Genomic DNA, 24780 nt, shown 5'->3' with positions numbered 1-24780 from the left:
TTAAGTTCATGCATAATAGTGTCCCTGAATGTATGTGCCCACATGTGATCTCTCTCTCTCACACACACACACACACTTCAGATATCCAAAGGTGTTCCAGGACAAAATAAAAGCAGATGCCCTCTTTTCTGGTGTTTCACATTATCACAGGGGTTTATTGTTTGTGATGTAATGGTTGTTTTAGCATCCCTTTAAGATCTAAGGATTGTATCTTTCTCTGTTTCCTAGAGAAGTGACTGTAATCAAGGCATTTAATTTCTTTGAGTCTCAGTCTACTCACACATAAACGAGATAGTAGTAATACAAGGCTGTTTGAATGGAAAAGTGTTATGTTAAAATTCATTTTCAAAAATAAAGACTTACATAATAAATTGTTTACCACTGTGCCTAAAAATCAGGACACTGTAATGGTTTACATTAAATTACTATATTACTATTTTGCATCAAGCTGGATATTATATATTTGTAAATTCTTATCTATACTGTTCTCTTACATGTTCTGATCTCAAAGAGGGAAAAAAAAAATAAGAGCAGGGTTGCATTATTGTTTTTCTCCCCATTTAAACCAAGGTCTCTAAATAAAAGTCAAACAGTTAAAATAATTTCACTTTATAATAAATGACTCTATGACTCACAATAAAACTAAATCACAACACTAGCGTGTTAGTGGCATGACTTTAAACGCAAAGTGCCCTTTCAATGGATGGATGTGTCTGTATTATTCTGTTATAGGTCCTCTCAATTCTCCTCTCTCCATAGTGCACACATTTTAACTGAAGCACGATGGATGGGGAATTATGTTTTGCCAATCACGCTCGCACGGTCAGCTCTGAGCCCCAGGAAGCACTACTGCAGAAACAGGGAAGCCATAAGACAGGGAGAAGGAGAGGTAGAAGGGACGTCCCTGGGACAGGACCACCCGTCACCGGGCAGTCCTGAGCGGCACAAGGATGAAGGCAGCGTTCCCTTATTTGACCGTGCCACCCAGCAGAGAGAGGTTCCAATTCCGCCTTAATAACACCATCGGAGCTCGGAGGTGGTTGTCACATGTGATTAGTGGGGAGGTTTTTAGATTGTGGACAGCTAATCTTTCCACTGACAAGGAGCCCACTTCCCCAGGAGGTGGCCTGAAAATACTCGAAACAAAGAAACTTCAGGTGGAAAGAATAAAGGAGGCTGAAAGGGTCTGTTGTTTAGTCTTTACAATTAATGACAAACTGTCATACAGTAGCTGTTCTCGGAAGGGTGATGGAAAGGAAAAAAAAACTGAAGGGGGGACAAAAAGCGGTGGGTGTTTCCACAGGGTGCCTCTGGTTCAGCAGTAAATCACTAGTACACTCTAATAAATCTGTAAAGGTGTTGCCGATAATTAACAGATGCTGTTCACGGGAACGTGGAAAAAATCTAGCCAATTATCAAGCTTATATGCAACTGAGAAATCATCCACAATGTTAAACTGCCAACCGGTATTTAATCAGTTAGGCAACATGGAGGAGAGAAAATCAAAGGTAATTTAGAATTCTATTTCCTGGTATATCAAAAGAGGCGGTGGGAGCGGCAGGGAGATGCAAAGACCCTTTCCAGGAGCATCTCTCTGGACTGCTTCTGTTTCTGCCTCCCGGGAGGAGTGAAGAAGCAGGGTTCCTTGGGACAAAGCCAGAACCCTTTGTGTGTCCTGTTCAGCAAAGGAGAGGATGGCCCTGCACAGGAGGCAGCGGCAGGGCTGGGGAGCAGGACCAGACATGGCAGGAAGCCTGATGGATCAATGAGTTGCTGACACTCACGTACTAATGCCAGATTTGGTAGGTCTGGATTTATCCAGAGTTAAGCCACCTGCCCTTCTCTTAACATTTCTCCTAGTATGTTTGGTTTTGTGTGAAGCCAAAAAAGCAAACAATTCATAGGCAGATCATTCCCACACCTGAATCGTGCTTTGTGGATTCCAATGAGTGTCTCAGAACACTCATCTTGGATATTTCATCACTGATTTCCAGGACTCTTTCCTCCTGAAAATCAACCCTGACATGGGTCCTGAGTCAGTCAGTGTCTGCGAGAGCCTGAGATGAGCTCCTGTTGGTTTTCTGCCCCTCTTTTCCCCAACAATGAAGAGAAACCCCACCTCCTCCTTATCCATCATCCTGGGCAGAGGAACAGAATTGTATCAGTCACCAGCCACATTCTCCGAATTTGTGAACAAAATAAAAAATGTCCTTCTTCATAATAAATTGCACTAGCGTTTTAAGTGTCCCATTATTGTGAAGTCATTCAGTATTCACCATAATCACAGTGATAATAAAGAATTCATTTGGTATGCATGTGGATGCTACATCCAGAGCCATTGGTATTCAACTGTAATTTAGCATTAGTTAATGGGCACTTAAAATGCTACCCAGATGATTGATTCCCCGGCACTTTGTGGTTCCTCAAACTCTACATAAAACACTTATTTTCCAAGTGTGAGCCAAAATCATTAAATAAATAAACCTTACCTTCTATAAGTTTGGGATTTGGAAAGAGGGGGTTATCATTTAGAGAGCTTTAATATTAACATGCTAGAGATGGAGAAGCATCCAAATGAAAGATATTCTCTCGTTAAATAAAAAAAAGAAGAAGCAAACAAAGACAGTATACTTACTTTCAAATTACAGGTTCAAAGCGAACACTACACTGCAGGGTTAAAAATAACAGCTGGACGAGCAATGACTCATGACACATTCTGGTTCTTGTAGGTGGCAGGGAAGGTTGAGGTCTGAGCTCTTGCCTCGGGGTAGATACTCACACTTCACACATGCACGGATGCAGAAAGGTGGGCAGTGCTAGCCGAGACATTCACTACCTAGGGACATCTGCTCTGGGGAGGGATCTGACGGGACCCATCGGCTGGCACAGGGGACTACAACATTGCTTAAGATGAGAAGATGTGGCTGAAAGGCACACTTGCCATTTCTAGCCAAGGGGCAAATGGTATCCATGGTGCCACAGAATACTGGGAAAAAAAACAACTCAGTAAAGACCAGTTTTCTACTTTATGTTACACTTTTTCGGCACAACGATTACGCCAAGGGCTTATTTCCGAGCTCTTTACTATGAATGGGAGAGATGCTTTTCTCTGCAGGAAAGAAAAGCTCTCCGTCCTCCAAGCATCAGGTCAGCTGCTTTTATGGACCAGGGGACCAATCTGAGCTGGATGTGGGGCTGACAGTGAGACAGGACACGGGCCGGTGGACTGCCCGCTGTAACAGAAACCATCATGGCTGAAGCCACACTCTTCCCTGCCAATCCAGCTGTGTGACGGTGGTTAGAAAGTAATAATAAAATCACCAACCTCAGAGTGCTTTCGCCAAATGTCTATGTTCTTGCGCTGAGCTTTCGAGAAATGGTCCCAAGCTTTTTGTCTGGTAGAAGCGTTGAAAACGGCCACAATCTGCTCAACTTTGGTGAACAAGGAAGTCAAACAAGACAAGTAATTTATGTTGTGATCACTCCAGGGAAGCAAAGCAAAGGCACTAAGAGTCTACAGATGATGTCACAGTAGAAATGACATCATCCATATCCATCCGATTCGTGCCTTTTTGTACTTACATGTTAGCAAGGTTGGGGAGGTCTCCCTTCAAGTCTGTCTCCACAACTTTAGGTTGACACAAGTTCTAAATACAGCTGGGGAAAGGGCATGGACATTGGCACCCAAGCCTTCTTGGGTGTCTAAAAACATGACTTGGTGGATCTGTCGACGTAGATCTATAGATATCCAGGCACCGGTGGTGGCATACAGATACAGATCTACAGATCCAGGAACGCCCGGGTGGGCGCCTGAGAAGTGAAGCCAGGGTGGAGTGGCTGAACGAGAAGAGCCAAACATCCATCTTTCCCTCTGCTGGCCTCCATCTCAAGGGCCCTGTTGCCGCCCTCTGAAGACATTACCGTGTCCAAGTTCCAAGGTGGGGCAGTGAGTAGTGGTGTCACGTTTCCCCTCGATCTCAAGGCCATTTTCACTCGTTGGTCCCCCCTTCTCCCCCGTGGCACCCACTGCAGCCAGCTCTCCAGCCCTCTGGCAGTAAACAGGAGCCACTGCCTCCACTTGAAGACAGACCGAGGCTCTCACCCAACCAGCGGCACAGTGCATGCAGATCTTAATGCAACACCATGTGGCGCCCTCCAGGGTTTCAGCACAGCCACGGACCATTCTCGGTGACTCTGTTTTCACTTTCATGATGCTCCCCTCCCCCTCAGGCTCCCAACACCCTTGAAGTTCTACTTCTATCACTTTAACTTAACGTAGCACTTCTGTGGCTTCCAGGCGAGGTGCTATGTCTATGGTCAGTGCTGAGGGGTGGTGAACAAAGCTCTCCAGGGAAAGGAAAGGATTCTTAGCAGTGGAGCTCAGAGATGGAGCCAACCGACTGCAGATTTAATTTTGCTCAAGCAGTTACCAATCTACTAAGCACGGGATTAAGGAAATCGTGGCACTGAATGAACCATATGATTAAACCTGAACTTCTAAACATTTAGGAAATGTTAGGAAAGCACAGGTAAAATGAGCTTATTATGGATGCTAATGCTCTACTTAACATAAATCTTTCTTAAGTGATTTCCCAGGGCTCTATTATAAAAAAGGACATCAAAGCTCTTCCCAATCTTCCAGGTATCCAAAGAATGTCAAAGAGAAATAGAATAATGCCCGCAGAAGAGCAGCACCTGATGCCCTGATTTCAAAAGTGAGCCCACAAAACAAACAAGTGTGTGATGGAGGAGAGGAAGAAAGCGGATTTCCTTCACTGACTACACGGTGCTGGCTAAGTCGATGTAGTCGTGTCTGACTCTTCATGACCCTATGGACTGTAGCCCGCCAGGCTCCTCTATCCATGGGGATTTTCTAAGCCAAGATTACTGGAGTGGGTTGCCATACCTTCCTCCAGGGGATCTTCCCGACCCAGGGATCGAACCTGCGTCTCTCATGTCTCCTGTATTGGCAGGTGGGTTCTTCACAACTGAGCCACCCGGGAAGCCCTACTACATGGTAAATATCTTCTAATATTAACGAGTAACTACTTCTCACTCTGTGGTGATTTTCACAGGGGCTCTCCCGTGGACTGTTTTCTGCCTCAAGGGAATCCCAACTCCGAATCTCCTTATCAAACTTCATCCTCCGGTCACCTGATGAATTCGTTGCGCTTACTTGGAACAGGAGGATCTGTGGGCAGCTAAGCTCTCCCCCACCTTGAGTACACTCACTTCCCCTCTCCCGCCTCACCTAGAGGAAGGAACACTGCCAGGCCAGTCCCGCCAAGCCACCCCTGGTGCTGACTTTCCCCTGATCACCCACCCCCAGGGCTCCGCTCAGCTGCGCGGCTGTGGAGAACTGGTTCGACTCCTGCCGCCTGGGTTTCCTGTTGCTTTGTCTGCGGGGAGGCTGCGAGAATCTGGGGCTTCAAGCTGCCTGCTGCAGGGGCAACACAGAGCTGCAGGGGCAACACAGAGCAGCCGGCCCAAAAGGCCACGGTGGGATCCACCGTCTAATGAGATTATCTGTCCAGGGTGGTGATCATGGGATTGTTAGAGAGTAAAGGGCTCCACTGCTTTTAATAGTAGAACTCTAACCAGCATCATGGTTAGATGACGGTGTCCTGAATGGTGGGTGTCCTGACACCAGGCCTGAGGACAAAGCACAGGACAGGTTGAGACTGAGTATCTGGGGGGTGAAAGTCAACATTCTGCCAGCAGTCAGGGAAGGCTGTTAACAGAGGGGATATACAACAGTGAAAATGGTGAGGTCACACGTGTGTGTGTGGAGTGGCAGGAAAGTAAGAGGGATCATTAATGCACGTGGAGGCGTACAGAAGGCAAGGCATGTAGAGGAAAGACTGCACAGGTTCAAGGGTAAAAACAGACCCCCGGGTATCTACTGAAGCCCAGTACTCTTGAATGAGGTTAAGTGCCTCAATTATTTAGAACATGTTATTACCACATCCCAGGGCATAAGTTCAATTCATTCATTCATTCATTCAGCAAACATAGAAGATCCTCTGAATGAACAAGCATTTGACTGATTGTTAGAAACACACAATTAAGACAAAGCTCATGCCCTTGATGAGATCACTGTCTCTAGGGAGAAATAAAGACAAGCAGGTAATTACCCTACACAAGAGAGGTATTGATGACAGCTACCAGTCCATTCTGAAGGAGATCAGCCCTGGGTATTCTTTGGAAGGAATGATGCTACAGCTGAAACTCCAGTACTTTGGCCACCTCATGCGAAGAGTTGACTCACTGGAAAAGACTCTGATGCTGGGAGGGATTGGGGGCAGGAGGAGAAGGGGACGACAGAGGATGAGATGGCTGGATGGCATCACTGGCTCGATGGACGTGAGTCTGGGTGAACTCCGGGAGTTGGTGATGGACAGGGAGGCCTGGCGTGCTGCGATTCATGGGGTCGCAAAGAGTCGGACACGACTGAGCGACTGAACTGAACTGAACTGAACTGATGGGGACACAGTAACTAACTCAGTTAGGCATAAATCAGATGGAACATCCCTAAAGAAGGCCACATCTGCTAAGTCTTAAATGATGAATCAGTGGCTTGCCCAGTAGAGAAGGCAGGGGCGGCTGGTTCAAAGACAGGCATGGAGCTGTGAAAGGGCTTTGTGTGAAAGTAGCTGGTGAGGATGGGGCTGAATCTGGGTGAGGATGACTCAGGAGGGACTGTGTATGTTATAAGCCAGAGTGTGACTGTATACTGTAGACCAGAGGAGGCACTGTCAAGTAGGATTTGTTGGGGAGACATGATGAAGGCTTGGGATTAACACAGGGCGCTAGGTGGAGAGAGGAGCAAGGAGTCAACAGGACACAGTGGCTGACTTGCTATAAGGTTGGAGAGAAGGGAGAACAGAATGGCTCAAGCTTGGGACGTACACCAGAGACCAAGAGGATGAGCACAGTGGAGGTCTGTGAGAGGAGATTAGGAGCTGACTTCTGGACAGGCTGAATCTGAGATACCTGAAGGTCATCCAGATGGAGCCAAAACATTAACACACATTGGAGGTTTGGGGAAAAAAATAAGAATTCAGAGATTTATCTTGAATTTTCTGGGCCATTTTCAACTTCATGTAATTAATTGTATTCTGTTCAATAGCGCATTAACTAAAATGATTATCTTTATTTCTTATTAAGTTTTATACTCCCTACCCCGCCCCACATATTAACAAGTTAAAGAAACCTCAAAACCAAAACCCCCAAACTGGGTAACTTGGCTTAGGTTTAAAAAATAACTCGCACAGTATTTCTGAGGTCCAGCTGACTCCTCTCATTTCGGTACAGACTAACCGTGAGCCAGCTGTGTCTTTCAAATGAAAAGTGCATGAAAGGACTCAGAAGAATGCTAGGCTCGGCATGAATTCATCCTCTTTAGGGAAACACTATCTCAAAGAGTATGCCCTCATGGATGGGATTCCAAGCCAGCGTATTTTTTAAAATCATAAATCAGGATGACTGCTAGGATTGATGTCCCAGGGAAAGACCATTTAGTCTTCATTGTCTCCAGCAGGACACACCAAAGAGCAAGTTGGTAAATTTGACTACCACTCACCACTTCCCCAGTATGATTTATACAACATATTCCATAAGGCAAAACTACAAGTAGTTGCTAACGTGGGATCTTCAACACTCTACTTCAATGCTGAGACAGAGAAATAGTACACAAGACGGTGCTGGCCTGAGTTCACAAAGACAGCATGCAGAAGTTGAGCTGTGAGCAGAATAAACTCACGTCAACCCCCACGGGGCCTTCACCACCCAGGGATCTGCAGAGTGGTGGCTGGAGGCCCCACACCAGCTTACAGTGGTTAGAATACTTCAGCATTTTGGAAGCATTATCAACAGAGCTCTCAGTAAGAGAATTAATCTGTACTCTTCATACTTTGCAAATCCCCCCTCCCATTATATGTATTCAGGCCAGTTCAGCCGCTGTCGTGTCCGACTCTGCGACCCCATGGCAGCACACCAGGCCTCCCTGTCCATCACCAACTCCCGGAGCTTGCTCAAGCTCACGTCCATCGAGTCGGTGATGCCATGGGTTTCTAAGTTTTAGGTTTGCCTACATTTAGGTTATTTGAGAAAAATGAAAAAAATTTAAAGTGATGGCCATAAAAGGAAATGAAGTTGGGTCATTTGTGGTGGATGTGGATGGACCAGCGTCTGTCATACAGAGTGAAGTAGGTCAGAAAGGGAAAAACATATATGTGATATTTTATATTATTATAATGCATATATGTGAAATCTAGAAAAATGGTACAGAGGAGCCTGTCTGCAGGGCAGGAATAGAGATACAGACGCTGAGAACAGACGATGGGGACACAGGTGCAAGGGGAGGGTGAGACGAACTGGGGCAGGAGGACTGACGTATAAACACCGCCACACATGAAGAAGCTAGCTAGTGGGACCTGCCGTAGAGCACCGGGAGCTCAGCGCGGGGCTCTGCGCTGACCCGGAGCGTGGGATGTGGGCGGGAAGGAAGCCCAAGAGGGAGCGCGTATCTGTGTACATAGAACTGATTCACTTCCTTGTACAGCAGAAACGAACACAACACTGGGAGGCAATTATGTGTGTGCGTGCTCAGTGGTGTCAGGCTCTCTGCAGCCCATCGGGCTCCTCTGCCCATGGAATCTTCCAGGCAAAAATACTGGAGTTGGGTGCCGTTTCCTGCTCCAAAGAATCCTCCTGACCCAGGGATCGAACCCCAAAACAATTATCCTCAATAAAAGAATGAGAGACTGATTTTTTTTCAAAAGGATGCTTGAATGTCCGTCTTCGGGGTGACAGTCGAGTCCCCGAGGACACATCTGGCAGGTGTGAAGGAACATAAGGGAAGGACGAAGAGAGGAAATGGCTCATCACCCTTTGAAGAAACTCTTACGAAAGGATAAACTGAAGTATACTAAACTTTGTGAAGTTCATTTCAGCAAAAGTGGATTCCAACCGAGCAGGAGGGAACCGGAAGTGGCCAGGAGTGCTCCGCTGACGGGAGCCGGGGAGACTCCCCGGGAGCAGGCAGAGGCTGAGCAAGGGTACTGGCTGACTCGCTGGTGCTCAGACCCCCAGCTGCTTATTTGGCGAGCGGCTGCCCTCAGGTTTCTGTCTTAACCTTGAGGCATGTGCCGGCGGAGGGTTTGGTTTCCAGCCCCACCATGGCCTGAGAGCCTCCTCAGCCTAACGGCCTCTACGTTTAATTAACTGAACACTGTGTGTGTGTGTGTGTGTGTGTGTGTGTGTGTGTGTGTATGCGCGTGCGCGTGTGTATGTGCGCGCGCGGGCGCGCGCGTGTGTGTGTGTGCGCGCGCGAGGTGTCCGGCTTTTTGCAATCCCCTGGACTCTAGCCCCGCCAGGCCCCTCTGTCCATGGACTTTTCCGGGCAAGAACATTGGAGTGGGTTGCTATTTCCTACTCCAGGGGATCCTCCTGACTCAGTGATGGAACCCACGTCTCTTGCAAGTCCTGCATTGGCAGGTGGAGACTTTGCTGCTGTGCCACTGGGAAGCCCAACTGAACAAACACCTTACTAGCGATTATTCGTTCTCTTATACACGTAACAGGCACACATACTTGTTAGGATTTTTTTTTAATTCTGAAGAATTTATACACATAGGTGTGCATGTCGAGTGTATAAGAGAACTGAACAGTCTACTAGTGAGTGACTATTCATTCTCTTATACACATTACATGCACATGTATGTGTATAAATTCCTCAGAACTTCAAAAAAATCCTAAGACTAAGTAATTTAATACATTTTCCCGGTATTTCTCCCCCACTTCAAACTGTTTGGACATCTGTTGACTTCAGAACAGACTTCTTACATGAGAGAGAACTTTACAAATCCTCTTGAGAAGCACTTGACTTCAGTCTTCTCAGAAAAGACAAGCTCAGAACAGGGCGTTCTGGGTAAACACCCAGGACAGATCCCACTCCAATATGCTTCTGGGGAAGGAGCCAGGCACCAGACTTCTGGGCCGCCCCAGGCTCCTGGTTTTTGAGCTCTGGACAGAAAAGCACTGGAAGCAGTCAAAGAGAAAGTTAGGCTCCTCCAGAGAACAAACACAGACCTCCTCCCCCACATCCTCCTGAGCTTATGTCTGAGTCTCTGAACCTCCTGCATCTTCTGTTCCCACCAAACAGCTGTGACAGAACCTCCCATCCATTTGGCGGTGGTGGTTTAATCGCTGTCTGTGTCTGACTCTTGGGGCCCCATGGACTTTAGCTTGCCAGGCTCCTCTGTCCATGGAATTCTGCAGGCAAGAATACTGGAGCGAACTGCCATTCCCTTCTCCAGGGGATGTTCCCAACCCAGGGATCAAACCCAGCTCTCCTGCACTGCAAGTGGATTTTGACTGAGCCACTAGGAAAGGCCGATACCTGGAGAAATTGATGAAGTCCTCATAGGCAGTAGGCCTGCTTACATAGAGCACCTCAAACAAATCTTCCAGGCAGAATGTTTGCTCTTAAAACTTGTCTAGGTTCCTGATAGAACCTTAAACTCTGTGGGGTTCAGAGGAAATTTTATTTCCCTTTAAGGGCTAACATTTTCCCAAATTCTCTGCCAGTGGCTCGGAGAGATTTTCAAAGGCATGTAACAAGTGAAAGAAGGGGAGTTTCCCCACCCTGGCTCATCAGTGCTGTTATTAAATACTAAAAGCGGGGGTGGGATGGATGAGCCTTGGCCTTGGATTGAAGAATTAGAACAGAGAATGGATAAGTGATCCAGGGCTTCTGGGATGCCCAGAGGAGCGAGACAAAGCCAGAGGGAGGAGCAGTTAGTGTCGAACACGACATGGGAGGCTGCTAGAGCGGCTCCCAGAGATTCCTGCGCCCTTACTCTGGTTCTGGGTCCTCGGCTCAGGAGCCAGTCAGTCTGGCGGGAAGCCCAGGAAACGGAATTAACTCGGCCCAACCCATACATTAAGGAAGCATGGGCTGGAATTTCAAGTCGAGGAGGAAAAACGGCCTTCTGGGGTTCTGTCTTAGGATGAGTCAAATGAATCATGCTGTGTAACCCTGTGAAATCCATGACAGCCTTGTTAAAAAGTAAAAGTGTTAGTCGCTCAGTTGTGTCCCACACTTCGTGACCCCATGGACTGTAGTCTGCCAGGCTCTTCTGTCCATGGAATTCTCCAGGCAAGAATACTGGAGTGGGTTGCCATTCCCTTTTACAGGGGATCTTCCCGACCCAGGGATCAAACCCGGGTCTTCTGCAGTGTGGGTGCGTGCTAGGCCACTTCAGTCATGTCTGACTCTCTGCGGCCCTCTGGATCATAGCCTGCCAGGCTCCTCTGTCCATGGGATTTCCCAGGCAAGAACACTGGAGTGGGTTGCCATTTCCTTCTCCAGGGGATCTGCCCGACCCAGGGATCAAACTCATGTTTCTTATATCTCCTGCTCTATAGGCAGATTCTTTACCATCTGAGCCACCTGTGGCCAAAACATCACCAGCAGGTGCCGCAGTTCTGAACTTCCTGTCTGGATGAGGTAAAAAATCTGATTTTGAGCGGGGGGAATGGGATGGGGCTAGGAAGAAACACATGCAGATTAAATTGTTAAAAAAAAAAAAAAAGGGAAAAGAAAAGGGTCCTTTTAGCAAATTTTAAGCAAGCAGGAAATGGTGACACTGTTTAAATAAATGCTAGGACATTGGACAGTGACTTTTTAAGCTGTGTATAAATCCCATTACATTTCAGAGAACTGTAGATGCCTTTATTTAATGCATCTATTCAAAGATTCAGGGAAGTAACATAACAAAAATCCATGAGACTTTTATAATTTTAATGGTTCCTTACAATATATAGAACTCATTAAGCTTTTTAAGACCCAATAAATCACCCTGTCTAGATTATCCCTTTGGACTAAATGAAAGTAATATATGTATATACGAAAAAAGGAATAAATTGAAAAGTCAAAGTCTATCTCCCCATCCTGACTACTTTCCACTCAGTGTCTTTTTATTTCTTTACTTATATTTTTTAACTGGAGGATAACTGCTTTACAATGTTGTGTTAGTTTCTGCTGCATGACAAAGCGAATCAATTATGTGTATACATATACAGCCGCCTGCTTGAACCTCCCTCCATCTGAATCAATTATGTGTATACATATACAGCCTCCTGCTTGAACCTCCCTCCATCCGAATCAATTATGTGTATACATATACAGCCTCCTGCTTGAACCTCCCTCCATCTGAATCAATTATGTGTATACATATACAGCCTCCTGCTTGTGTATGCATGGAACCTCCCTCCATCCCTCTCCTCTAGGTCATCACAGAACATGCGGCGGAGCTCTCTGTGCTGTTCAGTACGTTCCGTGTCTCTCTTTAAACTACTGTTAAGAGCCTATCCCTCCAGAGAAAATGTTATACGCGGAGTACACACAGTGTATTTTACTATGTGCAACCTTTTTAAACTTACATAGACGTGCTATTATATACACTGTGCTATATCTGAGCTTTCCTGGTGGCTCAGATGGTGAAGAATCTGCCTGCAACGCAAGAGACCTGCATTTGATCCCTGGATTGGGAAGATCCCATGGAGAAGGGAATGGCAACCCACTCCAGTATTCTTGCCTGGAGAATTCCACAGGGTCTTGTTTGGAAATCTAGCCTTATGTGCATAATTAACAAGGCCGCAGTGGACACCCTCAGACGTATTTTCTGACACATTCTTACCTAAATGTCTTTATAAGAGATTCTTAGCAGTGGGAAAAAGATAGAGTATCTGAATTTTTAAGTGCTATCACCAAGTTTCATTCCAATTTTCTGCCCACTAAGTGTTTTTCAGATTCTTTTCCTATCCCATGTCAACAGCTGGTAATCAACTGTTTAAATTCTGCCATTCCTGATCAAGGAGAAAAGGCTTGAAGGACATGATGACCAATGCTCTGAATCTGAGCTATCTGCATTTGCAGTTTCCATTATGAATCACAGAAAGATGCCTACAGAGTCGTCAAAACGGCCCCTTTGTCAGTGGTTGGCTTGTCTATCACTCATCAGGAAGGGGAGAGTTACAGTTTGTGTCCCTTCTTTGTGACCTTCAAAATGGTGACCCTGCCTTCCTCTGGGTCACCATCAACTCCATGAGTGGTGCTAGGAAAATCAGACAACAGTTGTTGGTTATTTGCAGTTACTTAGACTTAATTGGGTTGCCATTTCAGTGTTCTTGCCTGGAGAATCCCAGGGACAGGGGAGCCTGGTGGGCTGCCGTCTATGGGGTCGCACAGAGTCGGACACGACTGAAGCGACTTAGCAGCAGCAGACTTAATTGGGCAGACACTACACTTGATTTGAAACAGTGGTTTTCAAAATGTGGATCCTGGACCAGTACCATAAGCATCACTTGGAAACTTATTAAAATGCAAGGAGCCCCTACACTTACTGATTAGAAACTCTAGGGGTGGGGTCCAGCAAATTATTCTTATGAAAACATTTTCCCAGTTTTATTGAGATGTAATTGACATTGTGTAAATTTAAGGTGTACAACATAATGATTTGCTATAGGTAGATATTGTGAAATGATTACCCTAAGGTTACTTAACATCCATCATCTCACCTGGGTACCATATTTTTTTCTTGTGATGAAAAATATTTAAGATTTACTGTCTTAGCAACTTTCAAGTATGCAATACAGTATTGTTAACTATCGCTGCCATGCTGTACATTCCATCCCTGGGAATTATTTATAACTAGAAGTTTGTGCCTTTTGACTGCCTTCATTACTTTCCTGCACCTCCACCTTCGGCCTCTGGCAACTACCAGTCCAGCAGACACTCTTTTCTAAGGTCTTCAGATCATACTCACACATAACAAAAGTTTGAGAATCTCTGATTTTAAAATATTATCTCATTTAAATTTCCCAACAACTCTCCATATACTGAACGCTATGGTTTTTCTAGTAGTCATGTATGGATGTAAGAGTTGGACCATAGAGAAGGCTGAGCACAAAAGAATTGATGCTCTCAAACTGCAGTGTTGGAGAAGACTCTTGAGAGTCCCCTGGACAGCAAGGAGACCAAACCAGTCAATCCTAAAGGAAATCAAGCCTGAATATTCACTGGAAGGACTGATGCTGAAGCTGAAGCTGCAAAACTTTGGCCACCTGATGTGAGGAGCCGACTCACTGGCAAAGACTCTGATGCTGGTAAAGACTGAGGGCAGGAACAGAAGCGGGCGACAGAGGATGAGGTGGTTGGATGGCATCATCGACTCAATGGACCTGAGTCTGAGCAGACTCTGGAAGACAGTGAAGTATAGAAAAGCCTGGTGTGCTGCAGTCCATGGGGTTGCAAAGAGTTGGATATGACTGAGCGATGAACAACTATAACTCTCTGAGGCAAGAGTTATCGTTATGCCTGTTTCACTGACAAAGAAACTGAGATTCACAGAGAGGTGTCGTTATCAGTCACATACTTGGCAAGTGGTAAAGTTGGGAATGGAAACAGCATCTGGGCAACTTCACATCATGCATTTATAACCACTTGTACGTGTATCTGTACTATGAGCCCAAGTCTTATGAACACTGGGGAGTGCTAGACCTTTTACAAGGCACTGAAGACAAAAACGGAGAAGGCAATGGCACCCCACTCCAGTACTCTTGCCTGGAGAATCCCATGGACAGAGGAGCCTGGTAGGCTGCAGTCCATGGGGTCGCTAAGAGTCGGACACGACTGAGCAACTTCACTTTCACCTTTCACTTTCATGCATTGGAGAAGGAAATGGCAACCCACTCCAGTGTTCTTGCCTGGAGAATCCCAGGGATGGGGGAGCCTGGTGGGCTGCCGTCTATGGGGTCGCACAGGGTCGGACACAACTGAAGCAACTTAGCAGCAGCAGAAGACAAAAAATGCCAAAGATGCTGCTGGTCCTCGCAGCCCCAAGGAACCCCAGTATGAAAACTTCTGGAAAGGAGGTGGCAGAAAATGTCAAAGGAGGCGGGAACGACTTTAACGACAGCTAGAGAAAAGCTTTAAGTAGAATTTTCTAACACAAAGAAGCCAAATATTTGTGTTTATGCACAATAAAGGACAGAAACATATGAACCTAATAGAAGCAGAATATATTAAGAGGCGGCAAGAATACACAGAAGAACTGTACAAAAAAGAGCTTAATGACCCAGATAACCACGATAGTGTGATCACTCACCTAGAGCCAGACATCCTGGAGTCCGACGTCAAACAGGCCTTAGGAAGCATCACTACGAGAACAAAGCTACTGGAGGTGATGGAATTTCAGCTGATCTGGATTCCAGCTATTTCCAATCCTAAAAGATGATGCTGCGAAAGTGCTGCACTCAATATGTCAGCAAATTTTGAAAACTCAGCAGTGGCCACAGGACGGGAAAAGGTCAGTTTTCATTCCAATCCCAAAGAAAGGCAATGCCAAAGAATGTTCAAACTACCACAAAACTGCACTCATCTCACACGCTAGCAAAGTAATGCTCAAAATTCTCCAAGCCAGGCTTCAACAGTATGTGAACTGAAAACATCCAGATGTTTAAGCTGGATTTAGAAAAGGCAGAGGAACCAGAGATCAAATTGCCAACATCCACTGGATCACAGAAAAAGCAAGAGAATCCCAGGAAAACATCTACTTCTGCTTCATTTACTATGCTAAAGCCTTTAACTGTGTGGATCACAACGTAATACGGAAGATTCTTAAAGGGATGCGAATATCAGACCACCTGACCTGCCTGATAAGAAACCTGTACTCAGGTCAAGAAACAACAGTTAGAAGCGGACATGGAACGATAGACTGGTTCCAAATTGGGAAAGGAGTATGTCAAGGCTGTATATTGTCACCCTGCTTATTTAACTTCTATGCAAGTACATCATGAGAAACGCTGGGCTGGATGAAGCACAAGCTTGGAATCAAGATTTCTGGGAGAAATATCAATAACCTCAGTTATGCAGATGATACCACCCTTGTGGCAGAAAGTGAAGAACTAAAGAGCCTCCTGATGAAAGTGAAGGAGGAGAGTGACAAAGCTGGCTTGAAAATCAACATTCAAACAACAAAGATCATGGCATTCGGTCCCATCATTTCATGGCAAATAGATGGAGAAACAATGGAAATAGTGACAGACTTTATTTTCTTGGGCTCCAAAATCACTGTGGACAGTGACTTCAGCCATGAAATTAAAAGACGCTTGCTCCTTGGAAGAAAAGCTCTGACAAACCTAGACAGCATATTAAAAAGCAGATACATTACTTTGCCCACAAAGATCTATCCAGTCCAAGCTATGGTTTTTCCAGTAGTCATGTATGGATGTGAAAAGGACTGACGCTGAAGCTGAAGCTCCAATACTTCAGCGACCTGATGTGAAGAACTAAGTCATTAGTTCTAAGTCATCAGAAAAGCCTCTGATGCCGGGAAAGATTGAAGGCAGGAGGAGAAGGGGACGACAGAGGATGACATGACTGGATGGCACCACCGACTCAATGGACATGAGTTTGAGCAAACTCCAGAAGTTGGTGACAGACAGGGAGGCCTGGTGTGCTGTGGTCCATGGGGTGGCAAAGAGTCGGACATGACTGAGCGACTGAACAATGATGGGACAAGAAACTGCACTGAGCCCTCTCCAATCTGAAAGACACCAAGGAAGAGTCTGAGAGTCTGGAAAGCGGGCCCCTTCTCGCCTGTCTGCCAGACTGCAACTGATCCCTCTTGTGGTGCATCCTCAGCACGTGCTTTCATCTGTTAAGAAAATCTGTCCTGCTTCTGTTTATCACTGTTGTTGAACAAATGCCTCGGCCGGGAAAGCTCAAGGCGGGGCTGGGTGAGAGCTTTTAGGGGTCTAGGAGTGGCAGAGGGCTTCGGGGTACCCTGGGAGGGCGGGGAGGGGCAGCAAGCCTGCATGGCTGAGGCTGTGGCTCCATCTCTCAGCAGCCACGCAGCCTGCAGAAACCTCCCCTGGTTTGAATCCCTCGGTCAAGAGAGGTGGACCAGTCAGCCCCGTGCATCCTTCCTATCCCTGTTGTCCCACCACAAAGACGCCCGCAAACTTCTTGTGAAGGGACAAATGGCTTCTCAGCTCACATGCCGACCTGCTCGAGCGGGGTGGGCCCACCTGAGCTGCCCGGCTCCTCCAACAGAGCTCTCCCGCCGTCTGTGGCCACACTCTCACCAGCCGCACGGGACGGTGTCCTTTCTTTGAGCACACATACTAACCTGTACTCCCTTCTCAGTTGCACAGACAGTTACGGACACGTCGGCCTTCAAGGAACTTTCCTGGCCCCTCACTTTCCCTCAGATCTAATGTGAAGGTCCTGTGGCTTTAAAGGGGTCTTTGGTAAAAGATATTTCTTTTAAACGTGTGATTCTTTCCAAAGTAGCTCAGAGGCTGTTTCCTCACAGGAGCCCCCCCGTTTCTCCTCCTCTTCCCCTCCCCCTTGCCCTGGGCAGTGGTTTCTTTCCCAGACCCTGAAACTGGGCTCTGATCCACGGGGGAAAGGCCTTCATCCTTAGCGCCCGAGAGTTAGATATAATATTTCCTGAAGTTCTGTGTTTCACACAACATTTGTATGTTAATTCTTAAAATCTAGCCCTCTAAAAGTCTTCATTGTTCCAGAGTGTGACACGTAACTTCTCTCTCATCTTTTGCTATCCTTACATTTTAAAAGAAAGGCCAATATTATAGTGTATTACTTAACCAGCCATATATATAGGTACAGGTATGGCTTCTCGGGTGGTGCAGTGGTGGAGTCCGCCTGCCAATGCAGGAGACGCAGGAGACCTGGGTTCTATCCCTGGGTCAAGGAAGAACCCCTGGAGAAGGAAAATGGCAACCCACTCCACTATTCTTGCCTGGAGAATCCTGTGGACAGAGGAGCCTGGCGGGCTTACATGGGGGTCACAAAGTCGGACATGACTGAGCACGCATAGAAGGACAGACAGACAGACGGAGGCGATACCAAAAAGGCTCAACTCAGTTCTGGCAAGTTTCTAGAAACTTCTGCCATCTGCTTTGCTGTCCTATGGAACAGAAAACTGTGCTCATCATTGACTGGGAAGTTATTACAAAAGATATTGTCTCTGGATATTTTTTTCCCCTAGAGCCAAGAGGTTTTTTTTTTTAAAATGAAACTTTCATTTGCAGCACTGACAACACTAGAAAATACAGCCATCTGTGTAATTTAGAGGAAAAGCAGAAAACCTGGCGCGTGGCTAAGGCCGTCATGGGGAACTTCCTTCCCAAGGATGCACAACAGCAATGACGACCACAGACACGGGAAAACATTTTAACACTTCATAAAATTCTTTTTTTCCCGACAGCAGGGACACGGGAGCCAAATGTCCCTTGGTGGAAATTTAAAAAAAAAAAAAATAATAAACTGAAAAGTTTGGCTCAGAAGTTCCTAAGGAGGAAATGATTTCAGAGAAAGCCTTTTAGGCGGGAGAAATGTGAACAAGGATGCCAATCGCCTGAAAGGGGGGGTTGGGGTTTAGAGGGAGATCAGACACCCCTCACATTTCACTCCAGCCCTCTGCGCGCTACCTGGCACTTAATAGGGACCCAGTAAATATCGTGGATGGGTGTCATCATTCATTCAGACGCCAGAGGCTTTTACGATTTCAGTCAAGAAAACAGATGAGGACGTGCCAGAGGAGATGCAAGGTGCAGCCTCTCTGATATGAATTTTGGCCGATCAATAGTCACACATGATCTCAGGGGGCAAACGTGGCTTAAAGCTCACAGTGCCGCCTGGAGCTGTAACCCCACAGCGGGGCAGAGTCGGGACAGGCGTGGGTGGGGGGCACCCTCCAATCCTCTGTTCTGTGATCAGCTCAGGAGCCACTGACATCCTGGCTGGGTCCTGGCAGGTGCTGGCCGTGTGCAGACGTTCAGGGATGTTCAGGGGCCGAAGCTGTTGATACAATACATGCACGCGTGTGTGGTCAGTTGTGCCCGACTTTGTGATGCCGTGGACTGTAGACTGCCAGCCCCCGCTGTCCACAGGGATTCCAAGGCAAGAATACCGGAGTGGGTTGCCATTTCCTACTCCAGGGGATCTTCCTGGCCCAGGGATCGAACCCCTCCTCCCCTGTCCACTGCACTGGCAGGAGGATTCTTTAGCACTGAGTCACCTGGGAAGCTCGCTGACAGGATAAGGACAGCGGGATTTTCAGAGTGGGAAGAGACAATCCTACGGGATCGTCTGGTGGAACACTTTCCCCACAAGAGATGATAAAACAAGACTCAAGGAGCTTCAGGATCTTTCCTAAAGTCACCTGCCTAACTTATAATCAAGCTGGGACTAAAATCAGGATCTCCTGGTGCCTGGTTGAAAGTCTTTCCACTGTTTTTGAGATCTAAGACGAGGTTGATGCCATTCCCTATCATAGAGGTACAAAGCAAATTTGCATGATGGTTCTAACCTTTCCAATCGGCAGGTTAAAACAATATTAATAACAGTGCCATAATACTACTTCTACAAAATTCTCAACTACGGTACACTCTGTGTATTTCACTTTTAAGGGGAAGGGTATATTAGAGCAAAGTCAGATGAGATCACGGCTTACCTCAAAATCCAACACTGAGAATGAGTTTTAGGTTAACACTGCAATTTCCAATCTTCAGTTTCGTCTACCATATCTGATCAACAACCAACACTTGTACTGAGGTGCTTACAAGTATCACGTCTGAAAGTGGTACAGCGAGGTGAGAAAAGAGAGCAGCAGATGGACTGTCTTTGGTTAGCCTAAAATCGTGCTAGAGGAAAAAACCAAACCCCCAAAACCTGATGCTTAGGAAATCATCAAATGCTCAAGTGGACAGTACTAACAAGCGCCACAGAAGGGAAGAGAGAGGGTGGTGGTGATGTGTAGAAAAGACAGGAAAACTTCATGGAGGAGATGTGATAGGAGCTTTGGTTCTTATCAGACAAGGACAGGGAGGAGGTCCAAGTGTGGAGGTGAGAGAGAGGGTTGCGCTAGAGGCAAAGACTTCCTTTTCTAACCATATTGTAGCATTTCTATTCGGTGTGATGCCAGTACATTTCTTTACCCCCACCTGCAAACTATAAATTCATATTTATAACATCCTCCTCTGATCATTTTCAGCTTTCATGAACACACATCACACAAAGAAAGTCAACTGTCTGAGAAGCTGAGTCTTAGTTTCTAAGCTACCCACAGACTGCTAAATGGTGGGGGCCCAAGAGGTCTGCTCTCAGAACCTCAGTTTTCTCTTCTCTAAAATGAGAAGGTTTGGGCCGACAAGTGTCTGAAGTCCCCTCCAGGTCTGACACTCAACAATTTCTACTTTTCTGTTCTGCTCGTTAATATTTATGGCATGTACTCTTTTTTTTTTTTTAACTTTGTGTTGGGGTAGAGCCAGTTAGGAGCTTCCCAGATAGCTCAGTTAGTAAAGAATCCACCTGCAATGCAGGAGACCCCGGTTTGATTCCTGAGTTGGGAAGATCCCCTGGAGAAGGGATAGGCTACCCACTCCAGTATTCTTGGGCTTCCCTGGTGGCTCATATAGTAAAGATTCCACCTGCCATGTGGGAAACCTGGGTTCGACTTCTGGGTTGGGAAGATCCCCTGGAGGAGGGCATGGCAACCCACTCCAGTATTCTTGCCTAGAAAATCCCACGGACAGAGGAGCCTGGGGGGCTATGGTCCAAGGGGTCGCCAAGAGTCAGACACAACTGAGCAACTGAGCACATGCACAGAGCCAATTAGCAATGCTGTGCCAGTTTCAGCTGAAAGGTGAGGGGACTCAGCCACATATACACATGTATCCATTCTCCCCCAAACTCCCCTCCCACTCAGGCTGCCACATAATATGGAGCAGAGTTCTCCTGCGTGCCAGGCGGCTTCTTACCGCTGAGTCACCAGGGAAGCCCTCCGTGATGGCACATATTCTTAGTATCACTAGGCCCTTCTCCATCACCATCTGCTTCCTGTTTGCCTTTTCCACACCTTCCTCCCTTCCCCATCTCCTCTCTCACCAAGGAGTGTGCTGGGAAAGTCCCAGAGTGGCATGATCACGGAGTGTTTAAATTTTCATCAGACGTGTGTGCGTGTTGTAACAAGGCATGCCCAATTGATCATCTTGGCATGCATATTAATAATTGAGGGCCGTAGAACATGCTTCCTCAACTTTATAAACAGTTTCTCTCTGAGCTTTGAAATGACAAGCTTTGCTCGTAACTGAAAAACTGAACTCAGGCAGGCCTATGGGGAGTTTCCTCAGAGGTATTAATGTTTAAAAAGCGAAGAAGATCAAAACCTGAAAGTCTCTCACTTGGGAAACCAGGAGGAGTTTCTGCTCAATGGGCAGGTTAAGAGATGACATAAAGATGAAAAAAGGATGATGTGAGAATAAAATGGCATAAGGATGAGATGATTCACCTGCATTGAATTGTCTTTTTCCCTTTCTTTATATCTAGTAAATGAGAATCTATCCAGCTGGCCTTGAAAGGAAGGGAAAGACCCAGGGGCCCCAGCAGGATAAAAGAGGCTCTCACCTAAACATCCTGGAAAACTGCACATTCATGGTCAGAGGTGGAAAATGATCCAAAATACGAGTGGCTGCTGTACTCCCCAAACTCTGGTTGGGTTTAGCTGCTGCCCTTTGACACGATACACCAGGGCCCACATGGAAACAATGCCCGTTGGATTATAATTACATAGCCCACCCTGGGGTGAAGGCTGGAGACAGGAAGAAAGTCAGAACTTAAATAAATGTTGGCGGAACTGAATACCAACAAAGCTAGAAGGTAACTGCTGGCCTCTGATGCAGACCTTGAAATAAATCACAACTTTACATTATTATTCATGGCTCTTGATTTTTTTTCCCCTTTGAGCAAATGCTATTTGTTCAAATATGAAAACAAGGACAAATGTGATCAGCAAAGCAAGGAGATACATGCATTCAACCCAGCTTAATGGACTAACATTTCATGCAATTTCCCTTTCCCTGTTCAACAAAATCTATATAGGCATCCACACTTTTCTGCACTTGGACCTTTGTAATGTACCTGAATTTTCCTGGTAGTTGTTAGATGGACACCGCCTTCAATGCCAGGCCAACCCCACTTACTGTAATAAGTTAGTTCAACAATAGACCTGCTCCCAAACTACCTATGAACAACTCCCTGAGACTTGACTTTCTAATAGAAAGGCTCCCATGGAATGCTAGAACAATTGTGGGGATCTTTTAAGTGGGAGGAAGACACTGCCAAATAACCAGCAGACTTCCAGCCACTTTGCAGAGTCAAAGCTGAGATGTCATTCCTGAATCTTAGTGCTTTACAATCTTAATCTAATTCTAAACGAGAAAGCCAAATGTGGCTCTCGCAGTGTCTGCCAGGAATATTAAAGCTGACAAATGGGGGGTTTGACTGGTTCTGCTTTTGGAAAATGTGACAAGTATGAAGACTGCTGTGGACTTCAGCAGCTATTACTTTAGAGGCAGCTCTATGGATACCAAACTCAGCCTGAAGCCAGCTGGGGAAGCAGAAAATGAGGTGCAGACCGAGAAACATTAACTCCACCAGACCTGAAACAAGATCTATTTCAAAATTCAAAGGCGGATGAAATGTACACATACCTACCACGTTAGCCAGGTTACCAGTAACATTTTCATGACGAATTTCATGTTAGAACCTGGATCCCTTTTGCATCTGGGGAATTGCCATCTTTGTAACAGCACACAGAAATGAATGGAAAATTCTGGTTGTTCAGTGAGCTGTGCAATGCTCCCGTTCTATCTCAGAGGTCTAACTCCAGCTGAGGCTCACATTGAAAGGATCTGCATATTTTCAAGTCACCCTCAAGGGTCCTGGCTATTGACGATTCACTCGAAGGCCTCCCAGGCCTTCCGGCTGAGGCCTGTAGCCCTTGGACAGCCCTGGGGGCCGTCAAGTTCACCTGGGCTTTTCACCTTCTCTGTCGGCTGCCGAAATACTTCCAGGATCAAATTACAGGGTTACGGAGGAATCTCTCAAATAGTAACAGGGAGATGCGGAATGCACAGGCTGTCAGACGGTGACAACTGGGAGATGTCAATGTGAAATTTGGTGTTTATTTTGCTACCTCAACTCTTCTTATATCCTCTGGCCTGTGACCAAGTCTGGTAAAATGTAGCAATCTCCAACAAAAGCATAGCTGGTGAGCTCTCTATTCAGTTTGTTTGATTATACATGCAAGGTGAAAACTCTACAGACAGGACTAACACTGATGAAAAACTCTTCTGGGAGGTTCCTGGAAACGTCTTAGCTCACTGTTTCAGGCTTACTTCCTGTCTTCCTTCCAATGCACTCATTCATATTCACTCACTCACTCACCCATGGAATATTTCTTGCATATTTCCACATCCCAGGCGCCTGATACACATCTGTGACTAAGAGACACATGTCTTTTCCTTTGTGATGCTTATAATAATAATCATAACCAGACAATTTATCAAATTATACCCATTTGAATGGGCTTCCCAGGTGGTGCTAGGGGTAAAGAACCCAACCGCCAACACAGGAGACATAAGAGATGCAGGTTCCATCGCTGGGTCGGGAATATCCCCCTGGAGGAGGGCATGGCAAACCACTCCAGTATTCTTGCCTGGTGAATCCCATGAATAGAGAAACCTGGTAGGCTACAGTCCACAGGGTCACAAAGAGTCAGACATGACTGAAGTGACTTAGCATGCACCCATTTGGATAAGTGCTCTGAAGGACTGATGAAATATGAATGGCGAGCCTGTTAGGAGAGGGGAGATCAGGAAGGCCTCTCTGATAGGATGGTCTTACAGCCAGGACTGAAAGGATGAGGATTCAAGATTGCAGACTGCAAGGATGAGAACATCAGACAGAGGGAATGGATGTGTAGAGGCTCAGAGATGGGAGGGAGCTTTGATGGGCTCAGCAGGAAAAAGGCCAATGGAGATGATGCCTCGTGAGTCGAGCGAAAGCTGACGCAGAAGAGGCAAGCACAGTGAGCTTGGGAAGATGAATGTTATTTTAAGTGCAATGGGAATCTACTCAAGGGATTTCAGTGGAGAAGATGTGCTCTGAATTATGTCAGATGATGTGTGAAAAATAGATTGAGCTGGAGTAAGGTGGAAAGGGAAGAATCACACATGGCAGAAACTGCAAAATGTCTGCCTGCAGCCATTCTTCCCTCCTTCCTTACCTGAACTCCAGTTTTATTCTGGAGGGCAATGGGTCCAGTCAAAAGAGTCTATTTCCCATTTTCCTTGTATAAATAGCTTGGCATGGCTACATGTAATACTTCTGCACAACAGGACATAAATAGAAGCCTGTTGGGGACTTTTTGGCAAGTTTTGCTTTTCTGTTTTAAAGGTACAACCCTTTCCTCTTTCTTCCTCTCCTTTTTCTTCTGTGATTCCAGCTAGTAAAAAAAGAAGTGATGGCAGGAGAAACAGCAGCCCTCTTAGACAACTATCTAAGAAAGCTAATAACGTCACAGAAACCTCAGGCCTGGCGCTCTTCAACTACCAAACCAGTGCCAACAATCTGGGTTTCACCGTATGTAAAACAAAAACTCTCCATTTGTTAAGATCAAGTTTGGTGGGGGGTTTCTATTACTCCCAGACACCATCATCGTTCAGGCAGCCTGCACTTGAAAGGCTATAGTGAAAATGAAGAAAAGTGGGCTAATTTGAATGTTGAAACAATGGGATTTCCCGATAGCCTAGATGGGCTTTGGTGGTGGGAGATGGTGGGTGTGAAAAGTACTCAACAGGATCTGAGTCTGAGAATTAGTAAAATGGGAAGGAAAAACCCAA

At 46.2% G+C, this 24780-nt stretch overlaps 1 protein-coding gene across 7 annotated transcripts in view; it reads right to left on the bottom strand.

Annotated features, from left to right (window-relative positions):
* The window catches only part of ENOX1 (ecto-NOX disulfide-thiol exchanger 1), a 303170-nt gene that overhangs the window by 136472 nt on the left and 141918 nt on the right, over nt 1-24780 (bottom strand). For all 7 annotated transcript variants that reach the window (XM_044926837.2, XM_044926836.2, XM_044926838.2 and 4 more), the window contains exon 8: nt 3326-3432. In XM_044926837.2, the coding sequence (XP_044782772.2) occupies nt 3326-3432 (107 nt within the window). The remainder of the gene's footprint in view (nt 1-3325; nt 3433-24780) is intronic.

Source organism: Bubalus bubalis, chromosome 13, assembly GCF_019923935.1.
Source record: "Bubalus bubalis isolate 160015118507 breed Murrah chromosome 13, NDDB_SH_1, whole genome shotgun sequence".
NCBI classification, from domain to species: Eukaryota; Metazoa; Chordata; class Mammalia; order Artiodactyla; family Bovidae; genus Bubalus; species Bubalus bubalis.
The sequence above is the reverse complement of the archived record's forward strand: the minus strand, read 5'-3'. Positions and strand labels throughout refer to the sequence as shown.